The 22,859-nt window shown below is 38.9% G+C and overlaps 1 protein-coding gene across 1 annotated transcript in view; it reads left to right on the top strand.

Annotated features, from left to right (window-relative positions):
* The window catches only part of LIN52 (lin-52 DREAM MuvB core complex component), a 44,961-nt gene that overhangs the window by 1,569 nt on the left and 20,533 nt on the right, over positions 1-22,859 (top strand). The window contains exon 5 of the mRNA XM_065686161.1: positions 781-864. Coding sequence (XP_065542233.1) covers positions 781-864 — 84 coding nt within the window. The remainder of the gene's footprint in view (positions 1-780; positions 865-22,859) is intronic.

The raw sequence follows: 22,859 nt of genomic DNA, 5'->3' as shown, positions 1-22,859 counted from the left end.
CAAGCATGGAGGAACCAGCTGGAACAGTGTAATGTAAAAATAGATTTCAGTTACCATGCTTACCAGTCTCTTGCTTTGTAAGTATAGTGGGTGTCTCTTGTATTTTGAGAGGTGGCATGAATTTTTTGGTGGAGCTTAGCTGATCAAACATGGTGAGCAGTATAGACTTATTGATTGAAATGTTCAGAGATTCGGTGACCATGCACCTTCACTCATAGATCTAAAATGTCTAATCAAATAGTAAGTCTGTATGAGCAAGTTGCAGAAGGGCTATCTAGCATGTAGATTTGCTGCATGTTACAGCTATTAGTTTGCAGTAAACATCCTTGAGCATGTTCTGCCTTTTTTGTGAATTGCAGATAAACTGTTACAAAGTGGGACAAATTAACTTTGACTTTCTGCAAGAAATGTGCTTAAACACACATTATTAATGTTCATAATATTAATGTACGTTCCCTTGCATACTGTTATAGCTTGTTCACATAGCAAAATGAATTTACAAGAACTTCCAAAATACGGGGCAAGTTAGCTCATTGCAATTGTAGCAGATTACAGTATGAAACAGATCAGTGGCTGTCTTTTTCAACAGAAAAAGCTGGTCTTTTCTCAGTATGTTAATATCAGGTGTGCCATCAACCTGAATGTAGAACATGCTCTGTTCACTGGAAATAGATCTTGTCAGAAGTATGACTTAGAAGTGCTCTGTGAAGTATTAAACAGGTAAACTATCATTAGATGGCTATAGACAGTGTTAAAATTCCCACTTTTCTCTCTTCTTAGAGTTGGGGAGCCTCACTACCGCTAACCTGATGGAAAAAGTTCGTGGCCTGCAGAACCTGGCTTATCAGCTGGGACTGGATGAATGTAAGTGCTGTACACAGGTGTGACTGACTGCATTGCAAGTCTTACCACTAAAACATGCGGTCAGGGTACATCTGTTGCTGTAAAAGTGTGTTGACAGATTTGGCAAGTGTCTGACAGTCACAGTGGCCTTCCAAAACAGGATGAGAGTGCAAGCTTGCATCTTCAACTTACAGCCTACTTGCATGGGGCAACCATGCAGAGATAACAAGTGGTCACATGTCAATTTGGTGTTGTCTAGTGGCACATAAACTTCTGATCCTGACTTAATGTTGCCTGAGATAAATCGGATCACTTTGCTTAATTTCCTGCTCAGATGCTGAAGCTATTTCTTGGAATACTTGTGGCAGTGCTTCTGTCAAACTTCATGCATAGGGTAACTTCCACTTGTGTATAGGATTCTCCTGTCACATTTTTCTGCTTCTGTACCTGTTTTCTGTGGGGGTTTTTTGCCTCTTTTCCCTCCCCCCCCCCCCAGTTGTGCTGGGAGGTGGTGTTGTTTAGTACTAAAGTTGACCTTCGTCCGTCTTACAAGCCGCCAATTTTTATCTTTTTTTCTCACAAAGAAGCTGCTTTCACCATCACATTTAGGATTCCAGTGTTAACAGGTTGATTCAGCTTTGAGGATGTCAAGAGTATTTATTGCGTTTCTTTCAAATGCAACCTGTACATACTGACTCGTTTAATTATTTTCTGCTTAGTTTTGCTCTAGTTAGACCTTAGTTGCAGTTATTCTTGGGCTACAGAAAGCACCGAAAGTTTTAAAACTTACAGGTCTTTCACCTTCCTTTCAGTGGGTAGCAAAAAAGCAGTAACAGACATTTAGAATCTTCTTCACTGTAAACATAGGATATCCTAATGCTTCCTTATGCACAGATCGTTAAGCCTATTTTATCATACTCTCTGCAAGTTTGTTTTGCTTTCAGTGCTAACATGTTACAGCTGTGTAAAGCATTTAATGGAGTAGAAATTAAACTATAACAATATAAAACTGAGTCAAATGCAGAGATTGGATGATGGTTTGTTTTCTCAGTTAAGCTATAGGGTTAAATGTCAGACAGCTAAATGTTCTGCTAAATGGAGTGGAAGCAGAGCCTGAGTTACATTAAGGCTGACAAGGTTGTTGTTTCATTAGCAATATTTGTTGCATGCATTTCCATTTATTTTTGCTGAGAACAAATAAATACAGAAAGAAGACAGAGTGAACAATGAAATATCTTCAGGTCCAGCAGTTATAACACCTAGTCTATAGTAACTGAAATCTTGGATTTTCAAGCTTTGTGAAACCTCTCCATGTTTGTAACTTCTTGTTACTGAAGTCTGTTATGTTGTAATACATTGAATGCTTTGTGTGTCATATGTTTATCTTAAAAATTTCACAGAAAATGAGATGCAAAGTTTGAACAGAGCTTCTCAGGACTATTTTTCTTCGTACTGTCTTTAAGTTCTTTTCTGTTACAGACTTAGATAATTAAGAAAACAAGAAATGAAATCCAAAATTCCTTTTTAATAAAGTTAAGGGACTTGTGGTTTTGGTCCAGAGGTATTGGATTTGATTATATCTTTGTGTATTGAAATTTAATAGTAGAAATTGAACTTGACTGTTTATTGAAAGTCCTGGCTATCAAAACCAGGATTAAACCCACTGCTGATGAGTCTCCTCTAGATGGCAGGATGAGGCTTCCGGTAGAAGTCTTGCTATTTATTTATTTATTTATTAATTTATTAATAAAACTACTGTTTCAGTCATGATTTGAAGTTCTTATCAAGATTGGGTTTCATGACGTTTCCTGTTCTCAATGTGCAATGTCTTTTTTGTTTGGTTGGTTGGTTGTTTTTTTGTTATTTTTTTTACAGTATCTTTAAACTTTTTACCTGTATTGACTGTGAGAAACAGTTCTGCTTCACTGTGTTGGAAACTTAACTTTTCCTTCCAGCTGTCCTCTTCCATGTCCCGTCTCAAATACTTTATATTTCAAAGGCTTCTGTTTTCATCCAAGTTATTGGTAAAATGCTGTACAGGACCAGTGTGATTCCTGCAGCACTCCATGACAAATGTAGCTATTGAGTGACTTTGTAATTATGCTGTGAGGTCTGTTATTGAACCAGTTTACAGCACACTTCATGTTAATTTTGCATTAGAATTCATCAGGCAAAGTGACAGGTGGGATTTGGTATCTTTTGCAAAGTTTATTCATCGAGGTACTACTGCAATGATAAAACTGATTTCTGAGCAATTGATTTACATGGGGTAGTTTGATAAATAAATAATTACTGAGTTAAATGCCTTGTTTCTTAAATTCCTATGAACTGTCTTATTTTGCCTATATAAATGTCTATATAAATATTCTTGACAAATTTAGAACAAATGTATTGAATGTTTTATCCATCTTCATTGCTTTTGTCTGTGAATGGTTGAGTACTGTTATCTGGATTCCACACTCTTACATGTATTTCCTGCTGTCCCAGACTTTTTGGCCATGGATTTGCATTTTTTTTTTTTCTGTTTCTTGCTTCTCATACATCTCTGTTCTTTACAGCTAACTTCCTCTCCTCTTTTTCCCATAGGGTTACCTCTACTTCTGTAACCCTGGCTTTCCTATTTTGAATGCCCCATGACTCCTGTTAGTCAAATTAAATTGTTTACGCATAACTTATGTGTTCTTTCCTGCTTGTTTGATGCCTGGTTTGATTTACAGTTGTCCTCCACTTTTTTAAAAAGTAGCCAGTTTTTCAGTCGCTGCTATTTCACTGGTCTGCATTTTGAGCTGCGTATTCTCATGTGGCTTAAATGGTTATATCTTAATTAGTGCAGAGTTCTGTGAGAGTTCTTCTTTATCAGATGAAACTGAATACGCTTGCCCTGCTTGGCTTGTAACAGTAAGTTCAAGAAACAGATGACTAGAAATGTCAGAGGTGACTTTCACTGTTAGAGGTCTGAGATACAGTGAATGTCATTCAGCTGGAATAGTTTCAACAGACCTTCCTCTGGTATTTTATATGAGCATCTGAGGAGTTGGGCGTCTTACCCTTTGCTATGATTCCTATTTGGTATAGCAGGTTATCTGTTTAGACTGCAGTAGTCTTACTGGATAACACAAAAGTCTCTGAGTGTGTGGGGTGATAATGTCAAAGGAGCCCTTTGACAATTGAAATGGTTAATGCTATTTTTGGTAATGCTGTTTCTCCCTTGTCAGGAGGTTCAGTTACTTTATGAATAAGATAGCTGTTGATTGGTCCAGCTATGTATCTTCTAGCTTCAGTAGTACTTAATACATTTAGTTTCAATGCAGGCAACGTAAGTTGCTTATTTTTTATGTTGTTTTACCTTTCATGAGCTGTAATTTCATCTGCCTTTCACTACGATGCAGGCTTTGCACCATTAATTTGCTGATTACTTAAACTGAATATCTTCCTTGTGGATTAGAAAGGATCCCCAGGGTGATCATGGGGAATCTCTTCTTCAATTCTACTCCTAGAATGCTAGTAGGTGGATTTTTGCTCACCCATGTCTGTGCCTGGCAGAATATTCTTCACTTCCGTAGCACAGAATTCATCTGAAGGTCAGCCTTCCTTGAATGAAGCAGGGTATTTTGTAGTGTGAACCAATGGTTTTAATTCCTTTACTCTCCTCTTAAAGGATAGGCTGTCCTTAGGTCTCTGGTTTGTGTATTTATTCTTTGCTACAAGGTGGTTCTGGGGTTCTCCAGCTTCCAGACTCGGGACTTGGTATCAATAATAATAAAATCTTAAAAAAAAAAAAAAAAATCTCAATACCTCTCCTGAGGTTTCAGCTTGTGTTCCCTTGCCTTTTTTTTTTTTTTTCAGCTATGTAAAATTCTGTCTCGTCTTCTAGCTTGTTACTGCTTTTCTTTTTGCATCTGTTCTCTCATTACAGCTTGTATTTGCCTTCTGTTAAAAAGTTACTTTATTGGTTAGAAAACATCAAAACCATTTTTAGTATTATAAATCCTTCTTTGTGTGGATTCTGCCATCCCTGTTAATGTGGTTATTGTAAGGGTGGGAGGAGCAACAGGGCTCAATGAACACACCTACTTTTAATTGTTCATGTAGTAAGGGTGACTTTGGGAGGTGTAGTATTACTGCTGCAGGTGAGCTGCAGCCAGTTAGTGAGTCTCATCTCTGCTTTTGGCAGAAATCAGAGGGAAGGGGAAGGTTATAGGCACATTGCCTCTTTATGGGCTTTTCTTCTCTCTGTCCCTCCAGTTTTGCTTGGGGTAGTGAGCACTGCAGAATGAGGAAACCCCAGATGATGGGGCAAGCAAGAGGGAGGTAGTTCTTACCTGGGACCCCAGTCACAGATCCTGACTCAGTGTCTGTAGACCATAAAGCATCTAGTATCATTTGGTTTGTGTGAGTAACTGCAGCTTAGCTCTGTTTTTCCACAGTAATCACCCATTACAGCTTTCAGAACAACTGAGTCAAAGCTGACTTTAGAAGATTTTCAAAGTCTTGGTTTCATGAGCTAGCAGCTCTGGAAGTGCATACATTGCTTTTAAGCAAACCTAACTAGGTGCTAAAGAGATTTTTATTACAATTGATTCAGTTCTTTTTAAAGGTCTGCCCTGTCATCCTTTTGAATAGATGTACAGAGAGGTGTAGCTGAGCATGCACAGAGAAAAGTACACATTTTTCTTAATAAAATTAAATTTAGAAATGTGTTTTTTCCCAAACTTTGGGATAATGCTATGTGTAAAAGTAAATGGGCAGGATGGAGAAACAGGAAAAGTGCCATGTCACTGAAGGAATGTGGTTATGCAGGGGCTTTCTGAAAGCCTTGATAATGCTTCTCTGTGAATCTCTGATATCTTTCAGCTAACACCCGCTGTACTGATTCAGAAGTCCCAAAGTGTGTGTGTGGTATCACAGCCATGTTTATAAAATGTCACTGATGCCAGAGAGATGATCTGGTTGCTGTGCTGTCACAGTATAGCTTCAGTGATGTTGCTGGTGCAAGGTTTCCTGAGAAGTTTATGACTTTTTAAGGCCTAATATATTTATGGAGGTAATGGTGCTTTTGTGCTGTATCTGCCTTAAATATTAGGAAGGGCTAACTGATCCCACAGATGTGAGTACCATTTATAATTTCCATGACAGTGATTTTTGCTAGTCTGCTCGCGTATGTTAGATTGCTTTTTTGTTTGAGGTTAGGCTGTTTTGTGGTTTTCTTCCTGTAAAATTAGGAATTTAAGAATGACTATCCGGTGTCAAATCCTCATGCTCTTTCAAGTGCAAATGAGACAGTTACTAAACATGCTCAACCAAGTCTCCCTGTTTATAGTCCCTCATGGTTTTGTGTGCCCTGGCTTTTGCTGTACTCTAGCAACTTTGCTTCTATTTTCTGTGTAACACTGATCTATTTTCCGTATATGTTCAAGCAAATTAAATGCCGAGGATACAGTGGAAGAGTTACTTGGTGCTCTCCATCAAGGGTGCAAGAATTAGACCTGGATGACCTGCGAGATGTCAGGTGAACAGCAAAAAGGTTGTAGCATCACAGACTGATAAAGGAAAAGTCAGCCAGGGTTTAGTCAGTCAGTGATAGTTTTTCTTAATATGAAGAATGAGTAAGTGACTAGGAGTTTTTAGCCTGGAAAGAGACAAATAGCGCAGTATGTGAAAAAGATCTGTAAAACTGATTAATGCAGAGAATGTGTGAATAGGAGATGATGACTCTTCACTGTTTCTCATAGTATGAGAGCCAGAGAAAATAAAATAGTGTGTCAGGACAGACATGAGGAGATACTTGGGCTGTGCATTAAAGTCAGAACTCATTGCCACTAGAGGTTGTGGGCACGGAGTTTATCTCGCTCAATAAACGAGACAAATGATTGGAAGATAAATCTATCAAGGGTGTCTGACCACAGAGAAGTCACCAGTGGCTTGGAAATCTTGCAGATGCAGAAAGCTGGAAGAGATTTCTGGGCAGGTGCAGCTGCGTGCTTCGCTGCTGTTGTACTCTACTGTAGGCATTTGCCGTCGGCATGTCAGGGTAGTTGGTTGGAAGGACCTTTTGTGTGACAGTGGGGTTGTCTTGTTTATTTGTTTTAGTAGTAGGATAAACTGCATGGTAGTTAAGCGACTGCTACCAGAAATCACTGAGGTGTCCCTGTAATGGAGAGACCCTTCCAGAGACAGCAAGAGACAGATGGGCACACGGGTGAGGAACAGCTACCTTGCTCCCAAGTTAGGCTGACCTTGGTTGTGAATTGTAGTCCTCTACAGCCTCTGAAATTTCTGGAAAATCATAAAGGAGTCCTTCCGATCTCCAAGCTATTGACAGATCGCCACTCTTTGTTAGATTGGTAGTCTTCAGTTTTTCATTTCTCTCGGATAAATGCTGTCTATCGTGATCTCCTGCCTACAAGTTCAGCTTTTTTGTAGGTTTGGATGGGTAGAGCAGCTCCATCTTTTTTCTTCATCGGGATTTAGCTGTAGCATGTTTTAAAACATGTATGCTTAGTTCTGCCTGTGATCCTTTCAGGCTACTCTTGACATGGATAATTTCAAAGCTGGCATAGCTCTTTCTTACATGGTTGAATGTGAATTCACTCATTGAGTGTGGAGGTTTTTTTGTTTTACTTTTCTTTTCCCTTTTTTGCTGATGGTGATGGTAGGTAGGTTATGTTTGAATCAAAAACTTCATCTTTGGGGAACTGAACTTGTATTATCTATAAAACTAAAAAAAAAAAAAGGGCATGACATTTAGTTCTAAAACTTGAACGTTGTGTAAGTTATTGAATTAGAATCAAAGTAAGGAAAGGAGGGAAGATAATGTATTCTCTTACTGAAACATCTCTTTCCTTTTCTGTAAGGGATTATCTTTTCTAAGAGTGCCTACATGTAGTACCAACATGCAGCCTTTAGGCTCCATGCAAAACACCTGCTCTTCATACCCAAACAGGCTTACATCAGTGATGTAATTGATCATAAAAAAATATTTCCTGACCATACCACTTCTTTAGTCCTGAGTCAATCAACACAGAGGCTTTTTAAGCTCAGAAGCACTTGTGAGCATAACCCCAATTCCTGCAGTAGAATTGCCTAGTGCCTATTCCTGTCTGTATGTATGCTTGTTTGTAAGAAAATGTCTCAGATTCTTATACTGTAGGAGGTGAACATATCAACAGGTATGTGTAAGTAAAGAGTGTTTTAATATTCAGTGTATCACCTGGGTGCCTGTCTCATGGCATCTTCTGAAATTTCTCATTGGTCCATTTTAGTAAAAGCTGCGTGTTGACTCTCTACAGTCTGGGAAATTGCATGAGAAGATGAGCTGGATTCTTATGGTTTCTTGTTAGCCAAAATGAGGTTTTGGAATCTCTGTTAGAAGAACACTCTTTCCTGAACACGAACTCTTCCCTTACTTCCTTGGAGAAATAGCTTCCCTAGAGTGTTGTGGTGGAGCTGGAGAAGAGAACAGACTTTTGGAGAAAGAAGAAGGAAATAAAGTGAAAGAGGATCACATGGTGTGGATCCAAGTCTAGATCCCACAGCAGGAGCCTCAGTGCCAGTTATTAGATACAGCAGTGTGCTTAGCATTTTGACAGCTGACAAGAGTAAGGAGGATGCTCACTTGTTAAAAACGGGCACCTCCGGAGGTATAGTGCTTCTAGTATTAGTGTGTCTGTATAAATGTGAAACAAGAAAGAAGAAAATACATGTCAGAATTGCCTACATTGTTTTAAATATGTTGGACTGAAGAGAACATTGTGTGCCGTTATGTCCCTAAGCTTAAAGTACACAGGGTGTTTATTCTTGCAAGGTGAGCTGTCCTGCATAGGAGAAAGCAGTTGAGGTACATGTACTTTAGTTATTTCTGCTCTGCTTAGAATTTTCTTTGCAGCGACTGTTTTATTCTTGGTTGTTTTCTACATTCCCTGTCTTGCTGAATGAATCTTCATGTTTCAGTTTTGCCTGAAAGCATATTTCTCCCTTATTTTGTTATTTAGTACTGTGTTTGGCAAGGACTTTATGTGAAATAATATACTTCATGTGCTTCAAAGCTTGAAGGCAGAGTTTTATAGCTGGACAACAAAATTATGCTCTTTGGACACTGGATATCTGTAATACACAGCTTAAGGAGTTACTTTGCAGAGTTAGTAGGCTTCTCCCAGAAAATGTCTCGCATTTTGTATGGTTCATTTGTGGGTTAGGAGATGATCACAGAATTTTTTGAGAACTACACAATGAGTTGAAATGTTGGGTTTTATTTCCCTTAGAAGGGAAAAAATATGGAGGCTGTTTTCAGTTTATATTCATAGTAATTCTTGAACCTTATTTGATTGCTTCAGAAAGGTGAAAAGAACGCTTACATTGTCCATTAAAGTGTTTATATGGCCCTGTCACCTTGATGTCAGAGCTGCTATGATTTCCATGTGAAACCTTGGCCTTCTTCCCGATTCTCCTTATACCCTCCTCCCACTCTGTAGCTCTGCTTCTTCATTTTAATGCACAGTGCTATGGTAAGAGTTACTCTGCATCTGCAGAGGGACAAGGAAGTTGCCTTTCCTTATACTGCTTACTGGGTGCCTTACAGGCAGGATGCTTCCAAGGCAGCTCCTGTTGAAGAGCGAGACATCAGAATGCCAACTTGAAGTTGCCATTTGTGCGTGATATGTGAATTGGCTAATTTTGACATGTAGGTAGTTAAGAAATTATTACAGTCAGAGGAGTCATGACCTCAACTTTTCATCATCTCCATTGGCTGTGCCCCGGTTTGGAAGTGAAGAAGGTATAGGAAGTTTTAATTGTACCTGTGTGATTTATCCTCAGTCAGCTCTTTAATTTCTTCTGGCTGTCTGAGGTTTCCAACACGCTGTAAATTCTCCAACTTTTTCATTATCTGCAATTTCTTTATGACTCATGAATCGGAGTGGAGAGAGAGTGTGGATTTACAGGAGAGATAAACATGTCCATAAAGTCTGTATCTGTGTCAGTAATTGTACTGCTGTCAGTGACTGTCCTGTTTTACAGGTCTCTCTTGGGAGAGGAACACGTTTTGCTACCAGTGTCAGCGGAGTGTTCGCTTTGATTTGCATAAACTTGCCAGGAGATTAGGTTGTGGTGGTGAGGGTGGAAATTGAGTCTGGATGTTGGCTGCTATTGTTTTTATGAAATAAGTGGGTATGTGGTTGAGTTGCCCTCTATATGCAGGGAAAAAAAATAAATGAAAGCAGGTGCTGACTTTTGTTAAATAGAAAATCCGGGAGATACAGTCTACTGATGGTATCAAATGTGATGCTACCCATGTGCATAAATTGTACATTCTTACCATAAAACAAACATTGTATCTAGGTAACTGTCAGATATGGAAAAAATACTGCATGGATCCTTGGGGTGTTCTCTGGCTGCCGGTGAAGTGGAATAAATATTTCTCTAGGCTTCAAGAAATTTCTGCATCTTTGCCTTTTTCCCCCTCCCCTACTCCAAGGGGAAAGTGTGGTTGTGGATTTTGACGGCAAGTGCTAATACAGCATCTTAGTCTCCAGGCACTGATGACTGTGCTTGCTGCGGAAGGTGGTATATACTGGTGGAGTTTGAGAAAAGAGGAAAAAAAATCCCTAAAGCTCTCCTAAATGTGTCAGAAGCTCAACAGTCTACAATTTCTGTTTGCTTTTATTTTCTGTTTGCTGCCTGTTATTGATATCTGTGTATGTGGAATCTCCTTTTGTTAGTTTATATAGTTTGGGTCAGGTTATTTTTTGTCTATGACTTTTACTGGGTTTTGTTTAGGGTTTTTTTGTCACAGTAAGAATGCAATTATTTTCTCGCAGAATCATTTTTCAATATTCAAAGTTACTGTAAACCCCCAAATTTCTATTATGTCAGGTATCCGTTGAGACTGCCATATGCAGCTTATTGAATTTTTGTAAGTGCTGGACACCCTTTACAGATGGGAGATCATAAACAATGTAAACTCTGTGACTGCATGGTAGCTTTTAAATGTGCAGAGATGGAGGAGTGTTAGGAAATGCTAAGATGGCACCTGCCATTGCCTTGGTTATTGCTTCTGAAGCCTGATGTTGGAAATACAAAGGGGAGCTTTTCAAGTGTTAGTGTCCATCTAGCTCTGGTAGCCGAGTTTCCAAACTTATGTATAAGGACCATGTGCTAAGTGGCCCAATAGCTGGCAGATAACTGTGCTCTTAAAACTGCTGTTGATCTTAATGAGTGATGCTCAATGCAACAGCAATATCCTAAATAAAAGCTGAGTTACTAAAGGATGCTTTTACTCAATCTTTATTGAAATATCCATCTTTTTTTTCCTTTTCTCTCATCTTCTTCCTCTCCTTAGCTACATCTCCGTATCTAGTTTGCGAATCTGATTTTGTTAAAATAAAGGTCACCTCTGAAAAGTACTTCAACCAGGACGTATCACTTGCTTTATTAAAACAAAACAAAACTCAAACAAACAAAAAACCCCACAAAACATTTGTGTTATACCCTGGTATTTCTTTCTAAAAATGTCTCTTCTTAAAGTCCCCTTTGGCTTTTAGAGTTTGTTCAGTTGTAGAAAGAAATGTTGTGATAGTTTGATCCTTTCTGGACAGAGCTGTTGAGTTTGTGTTGATAGAGTGAAAGGTGATCTAGGTACTTCCTGTAGTCAAGAGCCTTTTCAGTGTTAGTGGGGAAGAAAAAGAAGAGGTCTGATTAATCTGAAGACTGACCAAACTGCTTTGAAGACTCTGAAATCATTCATCTGATTCATCACCATTGGCTTTTGCAGGATCTTTGGTGTGCTACTCAAAGCAGTAATTTGTACTTTGTGAGAACATCTGGAGTATTAGCGTTGGTCAGTCAAGTAGTGGAACATGTGCAACCACCAGGGTGGTTTGTGCAGTCTCTGTTCTTGGAGGCTTTCCAGATATAACTGAATAAAGCCTTCAGTGTCATGATCTGACCCCATAATTGACCCTGCTTTGCGCAGGAGACCTCCTGAGCCCTTGTAACCCAGCTCATCCAGTGGTTGGATGATTCTGCAGATCCTTTCCATAAGTAAATTCATGCAAAGCCTGCATTCTACAATCTCAGCTGAACACAGCACCAAACAGTTGGCTCAGCTTGTGAGCTGTGAGCAGATCTCAAGTGCAACTCCATGGTCTGCCTCCATGTGAGCAGCCTGATTAGGAACAAGAAACCTAAGGATTCTAGTGTCACAGTGATTGCTTTCATTCTTTCTGGGGATGAGGAGTGGACTTCCATTCACAGAGCTGATTATGAAGCTACGCAACTTGGGATGGGGAGCCTGTTTTTCTGTGTGGGGAGGTACAGTCCATTAAATGCCATCCTTTAAGCAGAGGAAGAGAATGGTCCTAAACATATACAGAGGTTCTTGGGTCTCGGCTGAAGTGAACAGTGGAAACACCATCATCTGCCTAGACAAGCAGGGGTTCAATGGGGCTTGACTGAAAAGCTTTTAGCCACAGAAGTAAAGGAATGGGCTGTCACATTAAAACATTTCTACCTGCTGCATACTTGGCACAGAAAGAAACATGACTACAAACAAAATGTTCTTACATTATACTGTCAGAAGCCTATTTTTTGCTACTCTCATTCTGACAGGATAACTTGTGGACTACTGTCAGTGGAGGAATTGAGGATGGGGAAAAGTTTGATCAAGCATAAGGTTATGTGCATTTTTCCATTACGATTTAAAAACACGAAAGTGCCAAACAAATCTCAGGAGACTCTGGCAGGGACTCTCAAACCTTTGCAACTGGTCTGTATTTAGTATTTAAAATTCCTTTGCCATCTATATCTTTATATAGTTAAAACTTTCCTACTCTTCTCTGATAATAGAATATTTTCTTTGTATTTACGAATACTGGAAAGATTGTTCCTGTATCACCTCTGCCTGAAATCTTTTCATGTAAATTTTCACTTCTGGCAGGAGTAAAGAAAATTTTCTTTCGCAGCATGGGCAGCTGGACCTATTTGCAGAGCAGCAGCTGATCCTGGTGAAAATCACACTAGTGTGTGACTTTGGGGACCTTGGTTCAGTTTCTGGCACTACCACTGTTCTGCTCTGTCAGTTTATTTGCCTTTTCACATATCCCTCCCTATTTCCTCAGCTGTAAGGTAGAGTTCATGTTAACTTTCTTTTGCAAGACATTGGAAAAATCACAGATTTAAAAAAACAGCATGTAAATCCTGTGTCTTTTGGTCTTTTATCCTGCGTACTGTTTGTTGTTGTCCCATGCTTGCTGCTATATATGCCACAGGAAGGCATCTTTTGAATAGTGTGTATGTCATCAGTAGAAGTAAAATGAGAATGTGGTGACGAAACAGATCCTAATATCAAGTGCTCTTCAGCCTGGGACCCAAGCAAAGTAATTAAGAAAAGCAAGGCTATTTTCAGTCATTTACAGACATTAAATGTAAAAATATTTCTATTTCCAAGTGGCATAAAGGTTAAAAATTATTAGTATGTATCCGTACTGATAACCAGGGATTTTTCACCTCTTTGGTGGCACATTTGCCCTGCTAGCACAGAGGCCGTGGAGTTACTCGTTACAGAAGGATCAGTCTCACTGTTTTGCATTTGGACTTAGAGAAGGGAAATACAGTGTATTTGTCAAGTAGACTAAACACATGTTGGTGCAATATTGCTATATTCCCTTACAGTTTTCCTTATTTTGGATCAGGTGATGCAATGCTATGTGAAAAATCTTGCATTTTGTCACTTTATTGAGTAGTTTCAGTTGTTCTGAGCATGAAGTCTAAATCTCTTGTAAGATCCATAATGAACTTAACACCTTACCTTTTGTATCTCCAGTAAATGCAGCTCTGAACATCCCCTCTGTATGTTACTCTACTAAGTCTGATAGTATCTTATTGCCTCATTAACTTGTGAGCATTAGAACAAGATAAAAATGCCCTAAAGCCTCTTATCTGATGATTGTTGTAACCTTCTGAGTGCCATTAGTTTAAGTTTGCAATCAAATGCTTCCCCTGAGAATAAGGAGCACTGATTAAACCTGAAGTGTCCCCAGAGGCTTTTACAGCTGTCATGGGGGCGGTGGCTGCCCCTCTCCGAAAGGAAAAGGGGGGCTGGAGGTCCTGATGGGGTGGCCACTCTGCAGACCTCCATGTGGCTGCCCCAGCTGTTCCACTTTGCCTAATGAATTGTTTTACAAGCAGAGGCTGGATATTGTCATCACAAGCTGCCTTCCCCAGGGAATGAAGCCAGGCTGATAATGACTAATGTTAGTGATAGTAATTGAAGTGTGATGGCTCTCCAGGGACTTGCACACGCGTAGAGCTGTCAGGCACTTGTGGCTGGTACAGTCCCATGAATACCTCAGAAATGCTTTTTAATTGCTTGACTTTCATAACTAGTTCCCATATATCTCCTGCAGAAATATACATTTTATGGGGGGAGGGAAAAGAAGCTGAGGACTCTGCTATGACCCTTGGTTTACTCATGTAGTTTACTGCCCTGATGTGTTTCTAATGAGTATGGCTGTGTGTTCTTGTTCATCTCTTGGTCTTGGTGTAGATTTCCTCTGTGTCAGTCATTGCACAGGACTGTGTGTCCCAACAAGTCTGGAATTTATGGCCATGAAATTCTGGGGGTTTAGGACAGAGAAGTGGCCAAGCTATATAAAAAAAAAAAAAAAAAAGAGTGATGATTTATTACTTTTTGCTTCCCCCTGAACATTTTCTCCTTTAGAAATGTGTGTATGTATATACATATGCAGTGGGTGCATACATGTGTGTATATATATATATATATATATAAATGTAGCAGTGGGCTTGAGATAAAAATAGCTGGAATGGGGACCTGTACTCCTGTCTTCCAGGATAGCCTTTTGATGTGGGGGGTGTGGTTTGGGGTTTTTTTTTTTGCATGGTTGGTTTTGAGGTTGTTTTTTTTTTTTTTGTGTTTTGTTAGGTTTGGATTTCAAGTGCTGTGTTGGAATTAGCAGGTGGAACTCATTGGGTTAAATTAGTGTTTTCTGCCAGTAATGGCATAGAGCACAACATTATTATCAATTCAAGAAACAACTTTTAACACAGGACCATGAGAATTGCCACAGTCACACCAATACTCTTGTAGTATCTTGCCCCCAACAGTGGGCTTTGTGTGAAGAGTTACTCACTGTTCTGCACAGTTGCAGAGGGGCATTTAAGGGAGGTTTTTTGCCAAGCCTCTCCAGCAGCACTTAAGTGTATTCCCTGAAACGTGAAGCTTCTATAGCTTTATCTATTGAAAGTATACCTATTTCAACATTTTAATGTAATATTTCTTCAGGATCTTGTTAAAATTAACAATAGAATGTCATAAGAGTTTTAATTAAAGAGCTAATAACTTGAGTGCATGAAAGCTTACATTTCCCCCCAGCTATATCTGTTAGTCTAGTAATGTAAGACTTTATCTCTTTGAAAATTTTGCTTTGCCTTTATTTCCTCTTACAGATTTCTTTAGACTGATTTCATTATTGTTCCTCTGGGTTTTTTAATTCATTTCAATAGAGTTTGTTTTCATTAAATAAATCTAATGGCTATAAAAGGGCTTCTCATGTATGAATTAACTGGATGTGGTGTGATATTGTTGTACTGGACTGAGAGCTCATGTGGCTTACTTAGCTGCTTATAACACTGGTCTTTTCTGAGTCTATAGAGTGAAAATAACAGGTTTCCTCTGTCTCCGTGCTGGCTTGGACAGAGTTAAAATGAAATTCATGTTGCTACTACTTGAGGAAGCTGTGAGGAGATAATGGATTTATTCACAAAGCTGAGTGACCCAGAGGGCAAGTTTCAAAAAGAGATAGGAAAGGGGAGACCTTCGAAAACAGTTTCTTCGACATAGTTGAGGGTGCTTGGAAGTATATATTCACCAGATAACCTACCAATTGCATAATACTGAAAGATAAAAGTATAGGCTGCCTGAGGGTAGGGGGTTTAATACTAGATCGATCACAAGACTATGGAACACATGTACAAGGTCAGACAGTAGGAGACGTGTGTAGAAAGGGGACGGAAATGAACCTAACTTTTTTGGTACTAAGTCTCATTTTTGTTTAATTTCTGTTTTTAGATGACTCTGTTCATCCCAGTCTGAAGTCAAAGTATCTTAGTAAATTCAGGACAAGTTAAAATAGGTCTTACTAATATGTGCCAGCCACTTTATGGATTTAAATGTTGAAAACAGTGTTTTATTGCTGTTACTTGTATGTTACTCTCTAAGTGTAGTCTGTCTGGTTTTAGGCCTAGGGGGAGATCTTTTGAGATGACTAGAATTTAAGGAGAGCGCTTCTCTCCAACTCTTCCAGAGCATCCTAAATGGCCACTGTAGGAAATGGAGCCTGTAAATGAGACCCAGCCTGAGCTGTGGGAAAGCGGTATGGTTTAGTAGGTCACAAGAGAAATTTTGATCATGCGGCTAGCAGGCTTCTCTGAATTAATTTCTTGCCTGAAATCCCTTGTTTAAGAAACTGTCTTAAAACAATTCCTGTCTCACTAAACCAAATTAATAGTGATGGAGAATTTACTACATTTACTACACACCTATTGCTTACTTAGTTTAAATACCCGACTCTTGATCCTAATGTGAATTTTTAATTGTCTCTGTCTGTACAGGAGGGTTTTGCTGTAGCTTTTTGAGATCAAAAAAGGGCGCTTAATGCCACTGCCAGCAAAGTAAACATACTACCTCTTCTCATCATATTCATTGCAAGTTTGTTCTTCACCTCCCCCTTCCAGTGAAGTGCTGGCTCTTAGAAATTTATTTTGGTAATAAAACATTACTTTATACTTGCCCATGAAAGCATGTTTGAAGGCTGTTTGTGGATTCTTTAAGGTGTCCAAGAGATTGTTGTTCCCTGAGCACACTGCAAACTCATATCATAATTAAGCCTGATGAATTAACACACAGGAAGTGAAGCTCATAACTTCCAGTGGTTAACTTGGGTTCTTAAAATGTGGAAGCAAACCTGTGGTTGGTGTGCTGTAATTCAGTTATCAGGCCCACAATGTTATGTATTGATGGGATTTGTTTCTAGGAAAATGCATGGGTTTATTCTTTCAGAAATTTTGGGTCGCAGTGAGCAGAGAATAAAGTTGTGTTTACTGCTTTTCACAGTTGTAAGTCTTGACAGTAAAGCTAAAGGATATCGTTCAGTTATTTTCCTGTCATTTATCTTACAATTTTTTACTGTAGCTGGGGACATGGGAATAGGAAACTCCATGCTGCATAAGTAGAGATTTTCAGTTTGTAATTTAATTTTGAGGAGATATTTTCACTGATTGGTTGCTACAGCACAAGCACAAGGAGGGGGGAGGTAATTGAAAGGCATCCAATATCTGATTAAGCAGATTTTGCTTGTGTCTTATGAGCACTGTTTTAGTGAAAGCCAGTGAAGCTGATTAAAGTTCAGCACTATATTTTTCTGTGTAGAAATCATTTTATGTTGATAGGGCATTTCCATATGGAGAGGTTTCTGTGCTCTGAGGCATATATCCACATGTTGGTTAAACTGCATGAAGTGCCGGTTATTTTGGTGTCTGTACACACTGTCATGTAAAATCTGGATCTGGCTTCACAGATATTTAGTGAAGTTTTACAGACATCTGTATCACAAATAATATAAGTCTTTAAGTCCTTGCACATTGTCTCTGAAACCTATTGTTACATTTTAAAGCTTTCTAGGTTCAGTGGCAATTCAAAAAATATTAGCTCCCATTTTCTTCAAATTAAAATGTGACTTCTGTTTTCTCTCTCTAGGGTTTAGTATCAGTTCTACTGAACCAGGTAAGGTCAGGTTTGGTCAGTAGCTGAAGCTGGAGGAGAATCCTGTGAAGGGGAACCCGTGAAGAGCCCAGTGTTGCATTGGGCAGCGTTTGTGCCCTTCTCCCCGTGGGTTGCTGAACTGTTATCCTGTGGTAGCTCTAGAGGGCTCTCTGCTGTTGGAAATGTTACATTTCCAATGAGTTATATGACAAAGGTGTTAATAACCTGTTGGTCGTTAATGAACTAATAACGTTTTTGCAAATGCTAACCTCACCCTCAGCAAAATACAGCATATGCAATTAGAATCTAATTTTCTCCAGTGTTAATTAGAGATTCTCATTTTTATTCTAAACTAACTTCTGTTCTGTGTGTAAATGGCTGTCAAGTTACAGCATTTAAGTAGTGTAGGAAATAATTTTTGTGTATGCAGTTTGCAAAGCTACTTGTGTAAGTCACATATTATCAGCACTGACTATATGTGCAAGAAAGCCAGGAAATAATTATCCCGGTCTTTAGTGTAACTATGCAGTTCATTATTGTAGTAGCCTTAGAAGTATATGGGTATTGTTACAGGAGTGTTAGAAATAAATGTGTAAGATGGATGACTGGATGAGGTGGGATGAAAGTGTGAACAGTAATTTTCAGCAGAGTAATAGGCATTTGTCATCCAGTTGTATGAAGTCATATTAGAAAGGAAGGAATATCTCTGTAATACTTTTGAGTTTTATTTCCAGACCATTCCTTTTTGTGTTACACAGGGACATGACTTCCAGCTCTGCCTTGGTGGATGTGCAGCATCATGCTGGGTTTGACTGGTATTTTCTATCAGCCTTGGTTAAATGAAAATGGACTTTAAAATGGTTAGTTTGAAAATGAGTCAAGCAGTTACAGATTGTAATGCTGTGTTCTTTGCTGTAATACTAAATTCTATTATCTTAATAGTTTTGTAGGTTTGCTTTTCCATATACATGGTTTTGTACTGACAGAGCATTGTGTAAGGGAAGCTGATGGCTTGGGAAGCCAGCTGGTGATATTTAGGGGGCTTGACATGTGGATAAGAATGCAAGGCAGTTGAGTAGGTAAGCCCTTTTGTTAGGTGTATGTACTAGCACAAACAGCAGTATGCAATAATTTTGCTGTGAGTGCTGATGTCTCAAACCATAGACAAGGAAGAAACATCTACTGACATGAATGACAACAATTTGCATCTCCTAGAGCAGTTGTCTTCATTTTCAGAAAGCAAGTGCTGTATGGCTTTCACTCAGTTGTGTTTTGAAAGAAATAATTAGAAATAACATCTGTGAAAAACAGAAGACTAGAAATGACATCTGTGAAGACTAGAAATAGCTGCAATGTGATTACAGCTTATATTTTCCAATATGGTTGAGTAGCATGGGTTGGATGTCCATTATGGATGGTGTTGCAGTTTAATGTATGATAAGGAGCATTGATGGAGTGAAAATAGTGTTGAGTTTGATGCTTGGTGAGCTCCCCAGTAAGAACATACATGAGTGTCCTGCTTTACCTGCTCCATGGTGAGTTCTGTCTTGTGTACTCTGCAAAGCCCTTGCTTCGAATCACTGTTGTGAGTTTACTGGAGGGAGGAAAGGTGAAGTATGGCTAGATTCAGGAAGGGAGCAGGTTGTTTTATTTTCATTGGTAGCATCTGCAGTTCCCCATGCAATGAAGGCTAAAAAACTGGTTGTTAAGACCCACATGTTAATTAGATGTTTGGGCCTGTTGTAAAATCCTGTGATGTCTGCTGGTTGTGACAGTGTGGAAATCCTTCATATGCGGTGAAGGAAACATATTAAAAAAATCTTTCTTGTAAACTCTGGTTTTTCCCTTCTTTTAGGGAAGGAGTAGTAAGAGCTACTTTTCATGGTAGGAAAAATACGATGAATTACCCTTGTCTGCATAAAACACAAATTAATGGCAATTAAGCTATTGGTTACTTTTTTAGGCATTGGAAAGATGCTTCTTCCAGAAATTGTTTTCCCATGCCATCCCACACTTCAGGCACCTGCAACACATGAGTTCTGGTCTTAAATGAATTCAAGCGCTCATTCCTAGCATTTTGGATGTATTTATTGCATGTATTGCATTTTTTCATGTCTGACCACTGTAATTTTAGAGGAAATAGTATCTTTCTTATTTAAGGGTATGGGTTGTAACAGTTTCGTTGAAGTGGGGATTTTATATTGGTTTTAATACACCAGTGAAATTTTTGCATAAGGAGATCGTAAGCAAATTAAAACCTTGTATGCAACTATTGAGCTTGTGCTTGTAAATTCAGAGGGTAAACATAGGTGTAGCCAGTTTTAAACCACATAGAATTTGTGATTGTTATTTGAAATATGTTTTCAAGTAATTGTGATTGAAATGAATTACTGTTTGTGAGATACAGTATTGTTGAGTGGCATCTGCATCCTCATTTGTTCTTTGACTTGTTAAGTTTGAATACTTTCCTAGTTGGTTAATAATCAGATCAGAGTACTGAAGTTACTGAACAAAATGTCTCATAAGTGTCTCAGAATTAGTGTCACAGAAATGCTCTCAATATATTTAAACATGCTTTGGTCTGTATTTCATATAACACTGTACTTTGTTAAACCCTGCCAGTTCTGAGATGTAAATAATTCAGGAAACAATAATTTAAAATACCCTTTTGTGTTTGCCCGAGGGACATCCTCCTTGTTCAGAGCATTTAAAAATGAAATCCCAGTGTTTACTTCCCAGGTGAGGTGTTTGGAAAAGTCACTAAATGCAGAGGGGGGTTACGGTGAAAGTTACTTGGCACAAATTTGTATGGAGAAGAAAAAAGATACCAACATTTTCTATAGTGTTCCATTCCTAGTTGTGGTTAAGTAACTACGATGGGTAAAATTCAGGTGAGTATGGGTTTCAGTGATCACTACACAGCTGAAAGGAATAAAAACACTAGTTTTTTTCACCAGTGATGGCCTTGAACCTTCAGAGGCCTGTGTATAAGCTTAATGTTATCAGAGACTGTATCCTAATTGCCTTAAGATGTATTAAGTATATATGTAAGTCTTTTCACTTCAAGGTCTGCATTTTGCTGAGTAAATGCATTTCTCTAAGTCACAATAGAAATGTAACTTTGTTGTTAGGCGTTGTTACCTAATCCAGCGTCGTCACTGAGTTTCTGTGTCTAGTTTGAAAGTACAGTGGTGGTGTTAGTTGCATTTTGAAACCAGTTCAGGTGGAATTGTTATAGCAAAAATAGTGTAAAGGGTTTAACAGTCTTCAGTTTTCAAAAAGCCGAGCTTTATGTGTAAATGTGTATGTTAGTGTTACCTGGTACTTGTTTTCAGCACTATTCTGAATGTTTTATTGGAGCTCTAAAAAAACGCTTCTTTTTCTTTTTCTCCCTTATTATTTTGACCCAGTTTCACCCCATGACCTGTTCTGTTTAGGGATTTTTTTTTTTCAGCTGAACCACACTCTTGAGAAGTAAGGATGGTAATTCTCAAGTTGCAGTGGGTGGCAATACCTGCTTGTGAATGCTCATATGAGGGTCTGGACCTAAACCTATTGATCACCCTAGAGTCACTGTGGTGCATTTCCTGGTCTGAAGTTGCCTGGTTTCCGGGTTGCCTTCTGCTTCCCTGTTAGAATTCAGTGTGCCAGACCCACGGCACCCCTGTCTTTCATGAATGGAATTCAAAAAGACACTTACATTTCCATAAATAAATTAGGAATTCAGTGGCTTCTTCCGGCTAATCAGGGCAGGCTGATAAACCTTGCTAGCTGTTTAATAAATGAATTGTGACTGATTACCTATTAATATGGACGCCTCAGGAATTCACCCTGGGGGAAGCAGAGCAGTGAAATAGAGAGGGGCATGGCCCCCTGGGAAATCAGGGCTTCATGTTTGCAGCTTAAATATCTCTGTGAAGTATCAATAAGGAGGTAATTGAATTTTGAACACAAACATGAGCGCCGGATGGATGAAGGAGAGGGGGGCTCTGATCATCTCTTCATGCCCCTTCATACTCCCCTCCCCTTTCCCTTAGAGACCACTCTAGTGAAGATAGATGCTAAATCCATTAAATAAAGATTAGACTCTGTCGTGGTAGAAAATGGCAGCTTAGCTAGATCCCTTGGCAAATTGGGACCTTTAGCAATACAGAAAATTAAAATATACATTTTTAACAAGTGTGCTGTCGACACAGTAATAATGACTGTGTGGCTTGTGGGGTTTGCTCACCTTTCATATCTGCTTTTGTTTGGTTATCTCACTTGCTCTTGTTTTGAAACCAGCCTGCTTGGTCTCTCTGAAGCACAGAAGACTTAGGGGAAGAAAGGTTGGGATTGGGTTGTTTTTTTTTTCCTCACCTTCCTTTCTGTCTTAGGCATTTTTTCTTGGCTCTTATGTTTGTAATAGCATAGAAGATCAGTACTCTTGTATTTTAATATGGATGTAATCAACTTTGGCTCCAGCATGCTTGGTCACATGTCCTGAAAAGTAGTTTGAAATAGTCTAGAGGAAGCACAGAGATTATACTGGAGAGTGAAATGTAAATGTGATCATGCTTTTTTAAAATGGGATTTATTCTCTAAGCACCTGGCTTTGTTTTTTATTTACTTGTGATCAATTTGTCTGAGTTCTGCCGCTATGGGAAAGATTCGTATAGCAGTGTGCATTGTAAAACGTCAGTGTAGTTTCTTGTCATGCAATGAATTGTAGAGAAACAGCTGGAGTGGCCCTTAATGGGTGATAGTATTCCTTTATAATACTGTGCTAGGTATAGAACACATCAGACCACAACTTCACATGCCCCATCTGTTTCAGGAAGAGATCCTCCTGGGTTAGGCAGGCAGAACGTCATCTGCCTGTGCAAGTAGGGGATGAATTGCCATTCTAGAGAGACTGCTCCTCTTTTTTCCAAATAAGATGATCATTCAGCAGAACAAAATGCAAAGTTGTTTCTGTTTAATGTTTCTTAACAAGAAATGAGCCTAAACTAACATATTCCTGGGGAAAATTGCAGTTCCTTCCTTCTAGGAAATTTTCTCTTACTCTAGGTAGTTTGAGAATGCATCCTCAGCTTCAGCTGCTAAGAACTGAACCCAGCATCATTGTCTTTTGTTTAGCAAGATCAAAAGTAGATATTATTAAGTGTAAGAAAAGTATTAATATACATGGGTCCATTCCAGAGACAGTAATGAATGTACCAGGAATGTTTTGGCTTCCATTAACTCAGAACTGCTGCAGACG

Source organism: Lathamus discolor, chromosome 6 (assembly GCF_037157495.1).
Source record: "Lathamus discolor isolate bLatDis1 chromosome 6, bLatDis1.hap1, whole genome shotgun sequence".
Lineage (NCBI taxonomy): Eukaryota > Metazoa > Chordata > Aves > Psittaciformes > Psittacidae > Lathamus > Lathamus discolor.
Note: the sequence above shows the minus strand (reverse complement) of the source record. Positions and strands in the feature narration are given on the sequence as shown.